The sequence below is a fragment of the Drosophila albomicans genome, chromosome 2R (assembly GCF_009650485.2).
Source record: "Drosophila albomicans strain 15112-1751.03 chromosome 2R, ASM965048v2, whole genome shotgun sequence".
Classification (NCBI taxonomy): domain Eukaryota; kingdom Metazoa; phylum Arthropoda; class Insecta; order Diptera; family Drosophilidae; genus Drosophila; species Drosophila albomicans.
The window spans coordinates 32,143,556-32,156,847 of record NC_047631.2 but is presented as its reverse complement, the minus strand read 5'-3'; the positions used below and the strand labels follow the sequence as shown (position 1 = coordinate 32,156,847).

General features: G+C 32.3%; 2 protein-coding genes across 3 annotated transcripts; one reads left to right on the top strand and one right to left on the bottom strand.

Moving 5' to 3' along the window:
• Positions 1-225: 225 nt before the first annotated feature.
• Positions 226-7,762, top strand: LOC117573651 (neuropeptide CCHamide-1). Its single transcript, XM_034256974.2, has 4 exons — positions 226-454; positions 4,332-4,367; positions 5,553-5,599; positions 6,795-7,762. Exons 1-4 carry the CDS (start codon positions 391-393, stop codon positions 7,215-7,217), a joined length of 570 nt encoding a protein of 189 aa, XP_034112865.1. The 5' UTR covers positions 226-390; the 3' UTR covers positions 7,218-7,762.
• LOC117573650 (ecdysteroid-regulated 16 kDa protein) lies at positions 7,531-13,026 on the bottom strand. 2 transcript variants are annotated; one of them, XM_034256972.2, is made up of 3 exons: positions 9,987-10,084; positions 9,621-9,712; positions 7,531-8,178 (listed from the first exon to the last, which is right to left on the bottom strand). In XM_034256972.2, exons 2-3 carry the CDS (start codon positions 9,703-9,705, stop codon positions 7,784-7,786), a joined length of 480 nt encoding a protein of 159 aa, XP_034112863.1. In that variant the 5' UTR covers positions 9,706-9,712; positions 9,987-10,084; the 3' UTR covers positions 7,531-7,783. The 2 variants fall into 2 exon arrangements, with proteins under 2 accessions (XP_034112863.1, XP_034112862.1); XM_034256971.2 differs by lacking the exon at positions 9,987-10,084 and adding an exon at positions 12,930-13,026 and having other exon boundaries at positions 7,533-8,178.
• Positions 13,027-13,292: the final 266 nt, after the last annotated feature.

The window sequence follows — 13,292 nt, the reverse complement described above, 5'->3', positions numbered from 1 at the left end:
TCGCAACTCTCATTGGCGGCTCTTGCTTCGTGCGTTGGCGTCCTCGTATCGTTCTTCGTTTGCGTTCGCATTGGTTGTCGTTATCTCTAGTTCAAACGGTAACGGTAACACACTGCTGCCTCTGGTGTCTAGCTATAAAAGCCGCTAGTCTACCGCACTTTGTTGGCAATTCGAAAAGTGTTTCTAACCCATACGCAGTAGTTGATACCAACGAACAAAACACAACACACGAAACTTTTCTTACTTCGGCAAGTGCATTAGAGAAAGTTGCAAACTCCGTTTAAAAAGAAAACCTATCAGATTCAATTGGGATAGTCGAAAATTGTGTCAAAAGTTTTGTGTGTGTGCATCGCCGTCGAAAGTAGTAAAGTCGAAAAGATCTTGTTCAAAATGTGGTACAACAAATTCAACTGGACTATTTTGGTATTTCTGGTGCTCTTCACTCTAGTGACAGGTAATTTGTAGAAAAATTGTATTAATTTCTAAATTAAACATGGTGTGAAAAATTCAATGAATGAAACTTGAGATTCAATTCGCTAATTTAATTAAGCAAGCTTTGCTTTGCGCTGCGTTTTTTATTCGATTCATTCAGTATTCAATGCGTGAGTCACAGTGAGTTCATTTTTTAAGAATTGTGACTTCCTTCTAGGAAAATATAAAAACCTTGTTGACAAGTTAATTACTCTAAATATTATATAATTTAAAAATTTGAATGGAAGTTAAACTGAGAGCCAAGGCAAATTTATTAGTCAGCCGAAAAGTATGCAACATTAAATTTTACACAATGACTGCATAAACTTTTTATTTGTATTTTTAATACAACATGGAAAAATAATATGGCAAGTAAGTTATTTTTTATTTTAAATATGAAATTAGACTTTCTGAACAATTTCTATAAACTTACAATTCATAGTTATAATCAGCGATCGAAAAATTTTCTTATATGCAAACTATTTCTGCCCACGCCCTAAAAGTATGCTGCATAAAATATTATAGAATGACAAGATATTCTTATTAATTGTATTTTGTTGTTTTCAATCTAAAATATTAAATTTACAACATATATATTTTAAAATTTAAAAAATATATTTTTTGTTTCTGAACAATTTGTATAAACTCACAGATATTAAGTTATAAGCAGCGATCCCCAAGTCTTCCCGCTTGGGGAATATTTCCATACGCTGCCTAAAAGTATGCTGCAATATTTTGTGTAAATTGCGAATTTTTGTATGCGTCATTGAAATTCCTGCTTAGAATTCCCCGCGATATCGGCCACGTATCCGTATCCCGTTTGCCGTATCAATGTAGGCCATAAACTGGCCAACTACCTTAATAATATGTATTGTTATTACAAATTGTAATGCGCATTATCTATTTTATGCACATTTTCCTGTTGCTCTTTGGTCTCGCCCACCTAATAAGTTGTGCCACGCCCACGTCCGCCTTCGCGCCCGCCTAATTTGGTTACGTTACGTGTTGTCACCTGGCTCGATTGTCAGACGAAAATGCTTGCAAATGCCCCAATGATTTTAATTGCAGTCGTAAATTAATCCAAACTGCGTGCCAAGCAACAACAACAACTAAAGGGACTTTGCCAACAGCAACAACTAAAACAACAACAATAAGAGCATTTGGTGACACAGCGGAAAAACGTGTGAAAAACTCAAGCTGTGCCGCCTGCAGGCGTCAAATCGACACCGCTGCAATTGCGCTTGTTCAACTCGTGTTGTGGGCGGGTTTTGTGGTTGAGGCTTAGTTCGGGTTATGCTTATCCTCGACAACCAACAGCCGACAACCAACAACCAGCAACTAACAACAGCGATACTCATGGTATTAGGCGATAGCAGGAGGCAACGAGCACAACCTATTGTTCCAGTTAAGATTGTAATTATTGGCGGCGTTTGCCTTTGAAGCGCATTGTTGATAAGTCATAGATCGCTCGGTTGGGTTAGGTTCAGGTTGTCGAACAGATAAGCAACAGAGGGGGGGCTGGGGAGGGAGTGGATGAATAATACTCAATATAGTATATGAAAGTCGAAAGAGAAAAAAAGTTATCTAATTAAATATTGGTTTAAATTTAAATTTAAATAAATAGAAGAAAATAAGTTAGCTAACTAACTAACTATGAATAGTAGGCTTATAGAAATTGTTCAGAAAGTCTAATTTCATATTTAAAAATAAGTTAACTAATTAAATATTGGTTTAAATTTCAATTTAAATAAATAGAAAGATAAAACAAGTTAACTAATTAAATATTGATTTAAATTTAAATACCGAAATATATTCTTTTTACATTAGGCAACATCACAATATCATTTGACTTTCATTCTTTTTTTTAAGCTTCATTAATATTAAAAAAATCAATTTAGGAATTATTATTATTATTTATTAGACAACACCTTAAATTTAAATTATATAAATTTTTATAATAATGTTATTAATATTGAAAAAACATTGCGAACTTTTAAATTACACTTTTAATAATATTTATTATTTTTTCTTTAGTTTAGGAATATATTTTTAATTTATTTTATTTTTATTTTTTTAATTAATTTATTTTTTTTATATTATTAAATATTTATTATTTAATAATTTCATCTTTTATATCAGAAACATTATTTTGAACATCGTTCAATACAATGCAAATATATATTTATTTTATATATTTGTTTTGCTTCATAAATATTAAATAATTAATCTACAATATATACTTTCTTCTATAGTATTTTAAATAATTTTATTTATTATTAAAAAAATGATTGCAGTTTAAAAAAAAAAATACTTAAACTGGGTTTATTAGCTTATATTTTAATATTTTCTTGGGTGCTAAATCAAGAGAATAAATTTGATATTAATTATAATATTAACTTATTATTATAGCTTCAAAGTTTGTACTAACTAACTCAATTTTCTCATATAGTTGTTTGTTAGATTCTTAAAAGTTAATGTGAGAAGCTAGTTTAAAATGTGTAGATTAATTATGCACATGCTTCACTAATTATCTAGAATCGCGTTTTTTTATTAAGCCATCTAATTAAAAATTAAGTTTCACAAGCATGAAAAGTTTAAAGACAGATGCTCTTTATGTTAACAATGAGAGAATGCGAATTGGTTAAAATAAAATATTAAAGTTGTTGAATCACTTTCAAGTGTGATTTCCCCAAAAAGAAAATAAATGTTAAATCAACGTCGGATTCAAGCTGAGATATTTTTAGAGACAATTAAAAATCGGTTTATAGCCCGATGGCGCAACAGTTTCAACTTTGACAAGCCATTAAAAAAAAGTAAAGTCAACACAAGACAACAAAAGAAGAAGAAGAGGGTCAACGCCAACACACAAATGGAGCACACAACGACACGGGTCTGGACTGTGGCCCATTAAACTGGATGAGCATGTTAATTAGAGGCTCTCGAGAGAAAGTCCTTTGGCTCCTTTGCTCGCCATTTTAATGACAGCAAAGCGAACCGCAGTTGATTCTATCGAATGCGGTTATCGCTGATGGTTCGAATGGGCGTCTCTGTTTGGTCTGGGCTGCCAGTCAACGCAATTAATCCACGGTTTAAGTAATTGACAAATGATTACACGTTCAACACATATGGCTAGCAACAACAACAACAACAATAGTTGAAGAGGAGTCATAGATAGAGTCAACGTGATAGAACATTTATTTTTATTTATGGGCTTATGCAAAGGTCTCTCTCTCTCTCTCTCTCTGTTTGTCTCTAGTGCAGCAGCTGCTGGTCTTTGGTCTCTCCTCCGCTTTTTTTTTGTTGCTTAGGAGATGAGAGTTGCGTAAAGCGTTCAACGAATGTCCCCAGCTGCTCTTATGGTGACTTTTTTGACGCCTCGCTCTGACATGTGAGCCATGCAAAAGCCTTTTGTGTTGACGTCCATTTGGACGATTAGTTTCTCTGGCCGCACAATGCGATGCTGCATCAAGGACATTGCATAATAGCTGCTCTCTCTCTCTCTTATCCTCACGCAGCTGAGTTCTGAGTGCTGAGTGCTGCTTTCAACACACATTATTATTATACCTCTATACGAATCTCTGTAATGTTCGCCATATATCAAAGGTGACGACACAACAGCAACAACAGCAACAGCAACAGCAAATAATAACAATATAACAACAGCCAACAGCGGCAACCTTTAACTTTTGAAGCCAAGACATTTGCCCCGCTGCTTTGACTTTTTAAGCCCTTTTTCGCCCCTTTCGCTGCAGCTCAGCATGTGGCTCATTGCTTGCCACATAAATTCCCATTCCTCAGCTATTTAACGATCATAAATTTGATGATGATTTATGCTAAATTATATATAATCTATTTTGCAGGCTCCTGCTTGGAATATGGACATTCTTGCTGGGGTGGTAAGTTTGACTTTATCTGTATTTTTTTTTTTTTGCAGCTAATTATACCCGCTACTCATAGAGTTAAAGGGCATTCTACAGGCAGAAGGAGGCATCTCGCATCCCATAAAGTATATATATTTTGATCAGCGTCAACATACGAGACAATTTCGCCATGTCCGTCTGTCCATCTGTCTGTCTGTCAGTTCATGTGAAAAACTCCATCTCAGAGACTTTATGAGATAGAGACTTAATCAATTTTGTATCAAAATTTTGCCACGCCCACTTTCACCCCCAAAAAAGATATAAATCGAGTAACGAGCGTATTTTGGAAGCCAGAAATGGTATATTTTAATATACAATAGTAAATTTTACATGTATGTGTATATAAATATACCAAATATAGCCTATGGTATATTTTCAATGTAGTACTATATAAATATACCAATGAAATACCATGGTATAATATATATGTAGTACCTAATCAATATACCATATATAGCCTTTGGTATATTTTTAGTATTTTGTGGTATATTAATATGGTATATTTTAAAATTAATTCCGCACAATGTTGCTTAAACGTAGTACTAAATCAATATACAAAAAATAGCATTTGGAATATTTTTAGTATTTTTGCGGTATATTAATTGGGTACATTTAAAAATAACTGACACGGTTATATTCACAATGGGTAGCGGGTAACTCAGAGTTGCTTAAACGTAGTACTATGTTAATATACCAAATATATTCTTTGGTATATTTTTAGTATTTTTGCGGTATATTATTTTGGTATATTTATACTTTTCCTCCCAATGGGCAGCGGGTATCTCACAGTTGCTTAAGTTTAGTACTTTGTGAATATGCCAAATATAGCCTTTGGTATATTTTTAGTACTTTTGCGGTATATTATTTTGATATTTTTATACTTTTACTCAAAATGTGAGGCGGGTATCTCGTAGTCGAGCACACTCGACTGTAGCTTTCTTACTTGCTTAAATGTAGTATATCAATATACCAAATATAGCCTTTGGTATATTTTTAGTTTTTTTGAGGTACAATATTGTAGTATATTTTAAGTATAATACTACTTTATGTATAATACTGCTTGGATTTCATTAAAAATGGTTAGCGGGTATCTCACAGTCGAGCACACTCGACTGTACCTTTCTTAATTGTTTTACCTTCCAAATTTCCCCACTTTTGCAGCACATGGCAAACGTTCGGGCAACAGACCGCCAATTGCAATTAAGCAGGTGAGTAATCAATTACACAAATATCATCGATCCCCAGCATAAATCATTACGATTAAGCTAATCTTATCCAAGAGCGTATTCGAATGAATATTTCTGTGTGTACAACTAAATCAATGGTTTAACCAAATTAAATGAAATTGCGCCGTTTTCGCCGTGTGTGTGTATAATTTATGCTGCTGACTAAGCAAATGTTTAAGGAAGCGTTTATTGCCCAGTTGTGCTAATCTTAATAATGCATTTAAATGCCACATTTCCGGGCCAATAATGTGCTTAATATTTGTTAACTAAATGTTGCTCGTTGAGCAACAAGACTCACAATGCCCATAACTCAGTTGTCTTTATGTGACTTGCATTAAGACAATCAGGTTTATTAACCTTTTTTAGATTTCTGGATAGGAATTTAAGTTTCAACCCAAATTTGTATAATAATATAATTTGAATTTAAATAACAAGTTTCACTTAAATAAATTATTTTAAAAAAATATTTATTTTCTTTTTTGAATTTTTATTAAATAACAAATTCTTAGTCAGCAAAAATTTTAATTTCTTAGAGGGATATAGATAGAATGGATTTAATTTGCGAATGTCTACTGAATTTATTTTTATCCACAACGTAATTTATTTATAATTCATCTTCATTACTAATCCAGGCCTAATCCATCTAAAAATAGTTTTGCAGCGTAAAGTTTGTTTGAAAATATTGGAAATCAATTTAGCACATGGTTTTTAATAGTTTCTTTTTGAGAGTTTCAAAACATCTTCAGCATTTTGTTCTCATTCATAAATATGAATTTAGTTATCTTTGCTGATTTGTTGTATCAAAATATCTTCTTGCTTATCTTTCTCTACAATTTGCTGATCAATTTAATGCATTAAAATATATTCAGAATTCCCTCTCCGTAATTTCCCTACAATTAGTTATCTTGGATGATCAACAAATTCTTTCAAGTATCTTTAGCATTTCCTTCCCACATCTTGATTATCTCAAAATACCTATGATCAATTTCAAAATATCTTTAACATTCCTTCACTATGAATTTCCCTACGATTGGTTATCAATCAAATTTTCTTCAATTAGTTATCTTGGATGATGAATTTATTCTTTTTAGATATCTTTAGCATTCCTTCCTCATAACTTTCTCTTTAATTTGTTATCTTTGCTGATCAATTTGTTTGTTCTACTTTCAAACTTTAGGCTCCTCCCTATGCCGACAACTTGGCTGAGCAATTGATGAGCAGCAATGATGATGAGAGCAACAATAATAACAACAATGTGAACAATAATAAGCTGAACGATTTGCCGCTGACTGCATCGGCCTTGTCACTGCCCAGCGAGCGGGGCGTGGCAGTGGGCGAGGGAGCAGTTGAGGGGAATGCGTTGCGTGACGTTGTGAACGATGGCAAATGGACGCAGCTGCTGCGTCAGCATCGATACAAACTGCGGCAGCTGCAGCGACAATTCGATGCTGCAGATGCGGCTGAGAGTTGGCGCAAGTTGCAACAAGCGATGGCCGAGGCAGAGCAACAACAACAACAACAACAGCAGCAGCAGCAACAACAACAACAACGACAACTTGAGCAGCTGCCAATTGGCGATTTCTTTGAACTCGCGAAGTGAACTTTGACCGGCAAATGTTAAACAGACACGCAAACACACATCAATACACACACACACTTACACCATATACACGCACACAACGAAACGCGAACAATTAAACGATATTTATGCCATCATGCGAGTGATCTGCACTGTGGCCCCCATTAAATGAGAAGCACAAAAGTTGCGCATACGCAACGTTGTTTTTTTGGCTTTGGCAAACGATGCAACTAAAAATTAAAATTTGCATACTGCAAAAAATATACCATATATACGAGTATACCAAATAAATTTTAAATAAGTAGTTACACTTGGCTTTCGTTTCTTATACATTTTTTCTTTATTCTTTTCTCACTTATTCTTTAATTATGCATATACATATATTGTATTTAATGTTTAATGTTCAATTGTGTAAAACAAAGAAACAAAAAACAAAAAAAAACACACATTATTCACATACAATATTGCGTCATTGGCTGGATGCCGCAATATTGAACATTTTTTCACTCTTTAACTTAAACTCTAAAAAAGCGTTACTCTAATAAAATTCTTATAACTTGACTCGACTCGCAAATCCAAAAAGAATTCTAAGCCTTGATTTTGGCGGGTATCTGGAAGCAGGCAGCATCGCCCTGCTTATCCCCAAGTCCCCAATGTATCTCCAGACTCACGGTCGGATACACGGGCAGTATCTTAAAGCTATTCTTGTACGTATAAGTTTCGCCTGCCTTCAGAGGACAACCGACTTTCTTCTCGCCCGCCGCATCGTAAATGTGCGGACAAGCACTCGTGCCATAGTAGCCAGGGAAGGGCAAAGGAACGTCCAAGATGATACCCTGTATATCCGAGTTGAGTTCGGTAAAGTCGCGTTCGGGTCGCAGCTTCATTGTGATGCTCGCCTCCGAGTTGCGCTTCAGTATGCACTTGTTCTTCGGGCAGTTCGAGATGGTCACCTCCTCAGCAGTCAGAGCGCGTGATTTAGCTGGGAGAGCGAAAGGAAAAGGGAGTAAGTATATTAAAATACCAAAAGTATATAGTATAGTATATATCTATATATTATATAGTATACTATACTATAGAAGAGAGATATAGGAGAAAGGTGTTATTAGAGAGTAAGTATACTATACTATAGCTGGGACAGCAAGACCAGAAATGAGTTAGTATATTAATATACCATATATAGTATATGCCGTAGTATATACTATACTATACTATACTATACTATACTATTCTATACTATACTATACTATACTATACTATACTATACTATACTATACTATGTATAGCTGGGAAAGCGAGAGGTGAAAGGAGTTAGTATATTAATATACCATATAAGGAATAAATAGCATACTATAGTGTACCTGGGAGAGTGAAAGGAGAATGGAGTTAGTATATTAATATACCATATATAGTACAAAGTATATAGTATATTTATATATTATGTAGTATACTAACTAGGAGAAAGGAGTAAGTTTATTAATATACCATATATAGTATATAGTATATTAGAGAGTAACTATACTATACTATAGTTGAGAGTGCGAGACGAGAAAGGAGTTGGTATATTAATGTACCATATATGGTATATAGTGTAATTTATAGTATATAGTCGGCTAGTTAGTATACTAATAAACCATAAAAAGTACATAGTATAGTATATAGTACGTCTATATATTATATAGTATACTATACAAAAGCTGAGAAATATAGGAGAAAGGAATTAGTATATTGACATACCATATGTAGTATATAGTAGTGTAGTATATTCTACACTATACTAAAGCTGAGAGATTGATAGGAGAAAGGAGTTAGTATATTAATATACCATATATAGTATATAGTATATTAGAGAGTAACTATACTATACAATAGTTGAGAGAGCGAGACGAGAAAGTAGTTGGTATATTAATGTACCATATGTAGCATATAATGTAGTATATACTAAGCTATACTGGAAAATCGAATGATGAAAGGAGTTAGTATATTAATATACCATATTTAGTACATAGTATATATATAGTACACAATAAGGTGTTAGTATATTGATATACTATATACTATATTCTACTTTACTAAATAGTAAAAACTAAATACTATACAATATACTATATACTGACTATACACTCACTATACATATACCAGATACCACATACGGTATATAGTATATAATAAATATTATACAATATACTATACTGTGACTGTGGACTATAGTACTAGATACCAAATACAGTTATATAGTATATATTAAATACTATTCAATATACTATATACTAAATACTACATAATATACTATATAGTATATACAAAATACTATGCAATATACTATATGGTGACTATATACCATACATACATATACCATATACCAAATACAGTTATATAGTATATACTAAATACTATTTAATGTACTATATAGTGTCAACTTACATTTGGGGCACGGCTTGACATCTGTTGCCTGAGCCAAGCTCAGCAGCGCGGCGCCAATCAACAACAGTGCAGTAAAGTTCCTCATTTTTTAGCTGCAATAAATTCAAAATTACATAAAACAAACAAAAACACTTTAAAACCGCTTAAAATTAAGAAAACCGGTTCAAGCGAAAGATCGGCCTTGACTCAGTTTTTGTTTTTGTGTAACCAAATTGCAATGTGAACGGCAGGCAAAGTATCTCAAAGATACTCAGCGCATCTCGCGAGAGTCTAAAGTCTAGTTGAACTTTTTGGCGATCTTTGGCTGCAAATTGCGCAGCAGCAAACACTATAAAAGTGTAGCTTACAATTTACTTTGTATCTTACTTCACTTTTGGCTTCAACGCGATTACAAAACACAACTCGAGCGACTCGCAACTGAATGGAGACTGAAAAGACTCGACACTCAAAGTAGATACTCGTCTACATATAAGACTAGCTCTGAGATCGCTGACTAATCAAGCTAACCGATTTCTTTGGCAGTTTCGTATGCGTGTGGCATACAATTATCTATATTTATAACTATCTATATCTATAGCTATACTAAAGCGATGGCAATTGTGAATTGTCTCTTCAATTGGACGCATCCGTGACGTTGTCAAGAGTAAAGTTCTGATTCGCTTAGCGTGTCTTCACTGTACTCTATTCACTTGCTGTTTATTTGTTAGATGCGTTCATCAGCTGTTGACGCTGTGCAAATATCGAAAGCAAATGCTCAGATACAGTCAACATAACTGTGCAAGTCATGTTTTCGTACTTCCCTAAAGCCGATTTGGGCTTCGAGTACAATGGGAAGATTTGGAAGTATGGAAGTATGGGAAGTGCTAATGACTGATCAAGGTCAAGTTCGAGTCTCAGATTTTGGGTAGGTAATTGAAAAATAAAACGTTGGACGCTAAAAAGATACTCAATTATAGATGCATCTCTGAGATTTACATTAGTGTGAGATAAATCTGTTCAACATATTTCAAAACAACATATATATTTTCAAAATTTTTAATATTATTTTATAATAGTCATTTGCATAGTAAAAATGAACAATATAAGCAACTTTTTTTAAAAAAAGTTTAAGAAACACGAAATTTTGTATGATTGAAGAACAATCGATATTTTATGGTAATTAAAGCAGAGAAGTTTTTTGATCAACCTGCAGATAGGTTTGTTTGTTTTTTTATTACACAAGTAAGTATTAAAATCTTTAAGTTTATTATAAAATTATTCAAAAGAAAAAGATATAGAATACTTATTGTTTTATAAAAGACAATAAAATGTTATCTCTTACTTTATAATTATATTATAGAAGGCATACAAATATTTTCTATTACTTTATAGTTTTTTTATAGAAGACATACAAATATTTCATATACGTTTAATTATATATTTCAAGTCGTAAAGATATTCCATTTCTTATTTATTTAATGATTACTTTCTTTCTAGAATCCATAAAAGAATTTTTTATTTCTCGAAAGGATAATTTGAATATCTATATTAATTTAGAAGCATAATTGTGTATGCTACATTTCTATAAGTTCCTATTAAATATTTGAAATCTCTCATCTAATTTTAACCTTTTTGATCTGCTCCTTAATTATTTTCCTTCTCAATTAAATATTTTAAATTTCTCATTTCTTTTTTGCCTCATTGATCTGCTCATTAATTATCTGCCCTCTTCTAATTATCCCGCAACATTGTCTCACACTTACTCGTTTTTCTTTCTAAACTTTACCTCATAGATCTCTCATGCAAACTGAGATCGTTGTCAGCACAATTATTCGCTGACAAGTGATCAATCATCTTTTTATAGATAGACAGACGCTTTCAGTGCAAATTGCATTCAAAACAAAACGAAGCTAAATTTGTGTATCTATAGTATCTATGCTTATAGATATGTCATGTATATATAGTATATTATAGTATATATGGTATATACTATGAATATGTGCGATTTGTAGTTCTCTTGACTGTTTGCTGTCTACAAAATTTGTTATTGCTAATGTTTGTTTTTATTTTGCAAGTATGTGCAAATAGTGTCATAAAATATATTTATTTTTGGTTTTTTGAAGGCTATAGAAATACACTTCTTATTAAAGGTGTGTCTTTATTGTGCATTTGCATAGTAAATATGAATAGTATTAGCAACTTTTTTAATAAAGTTTAAGCAAAACGAATCTATGAAATGGTAAAGATCAATTGAATCTTTTATTCAAAGTAGTCAAAAACAATTTGTGGTTGGATTTGCTTTTGTTATTTGCTATGTTATTTCATAAATAAATACTGCAATTTTTAAATATATTATTCAATTATTCATTGAATTAAATTTCTAGCAATTTGTTATAAATGCACACAAAACTTTTAACTATGACACAAAATGACAAACAGAATAGAATTCAATCAAATTTTAATAAGCCAGCATATTAATTGAATAACATAAATAAATAGGTTTGCTTATTCATTTACTTAATTGCATAATGAAAATTATTAGATATACTTATGAAAACATTAATAATATAAATGAAAAAGTCTGCTCAAAAAAACTACACTGAATTCTTTTCTTATGATTTTTACGAATGCTTTTTGATATACTTTTATGTTTGTTTAATAAGTAATTACTTAAATAATAATGAAATATGTTGGATATGTTATAAAATAATATAAATATTAAGTTTGCTTTTTAAAATTTAATTCAATTATTTTTTTTGCATAACTTTAATGAATGCGCACAAAATTGTTGGCATATTATGTTATTTTATAAGTAAGTAAAATATAAATTAGCATTCAGTAAAGTCAACTGATTTTTAGAAATTTCAACAAATTTAAAGAAGAAAATTGAGCTTTGCAGAGTGACAAAATATTAGTTGACTAATTAAACAAAAGTTCTTCTCGTATTCAATTCTCTTTTGGGAGTATTCACTGTAAGTAAAGAGTGTTTAATTCTCTAGAATATCCATTGTAAACAAAGAGAATTACTCAATTACATTAAACAGTCGGTAAATAACGAAACTGATCGCAATTATTATGCAGCACATGTGCGTTTAGTTAAAGATTAAAATGATTTGTAGTTGAACTCTGAGCAGAAGCTCAATTTACACACTTTTTAGCAATAAAGAGCCACGCAGTCAGGAAGTTGAATTGAATTGAGTGGGATCGTGAGTTGGATTTGAAATGCGATTCAATCAGCCGATCAATAAAGATCTCACGGAATTTACATATAGAAAGTTGGCTTAGCACAAATCTCGATGAAAACTAAACTAAACTGCAAAAGTTACTCACATTTTGATCGAGTTCTGTTCAAAGGCGTCGACTGCTCTGAGCACGGTTTGAAATGCAACTGAAAACTGAAACTGAAAATTGAAAGCGAAAACGAAATCGGCTTTAAATGAGAATTTGACAAACTGACTCAATGAAGCTCACTATTTATTTTTTTATACGATTTGTTGTTGTTGAAAAGCGACTGAGCCGGTTTTGAGCTTCGTCGTTTTACACGCTTTACACAAGATTTCAGATTTGTTGTCGTTGTTTTTTGTGTATTTGCTACGCATGCGACAGAATTGAAAATTTCCGGCCTTTTGTTGCGCACACAAAGCAAAAGTAGACACAGATCAACTAGCAGATACCCTATAAAACAGTGTATCT

Bases quoted from the DNA above. Each gene is read 5' to 3' on its own strand.
- LOC117573651 (XM_034256974.2), top strand. From the start codon at position 391: ATGTGGTACAACAAATTCAACTGGACTATTTTGGTATTTCTGGTGCTC. The intron at 455-4,331 runs GTAATTTGTAGA...TCTATTTTGCAG, and splicing joins GCTCTTCACTCTAGTGACAG to GCTCCTGCTTGGAATATGGA. The intron at 4,368-5,552 runs GTAAGTTTGACT...CCACTTTTGCAG, and splicing joins TGGACATTCTTGCTGGGGTG to CACATGGCAAACGTTCGGGC.
- LOC117573650 (XM_034256971.2), bottom strand. From the start codon at position 9,705: ATGAGGAACTTTACTGCACTGTTGTTGATTGGCGCCGCGCTGCTGAGC. The intron at 8,179-9,620 runs GTAAGTTGACAC...TCGCTCTCCCAG, and splicing joins TGTCAAGCCGTGCCCCAAAT to CTAAATCACGCGCTCTGACT.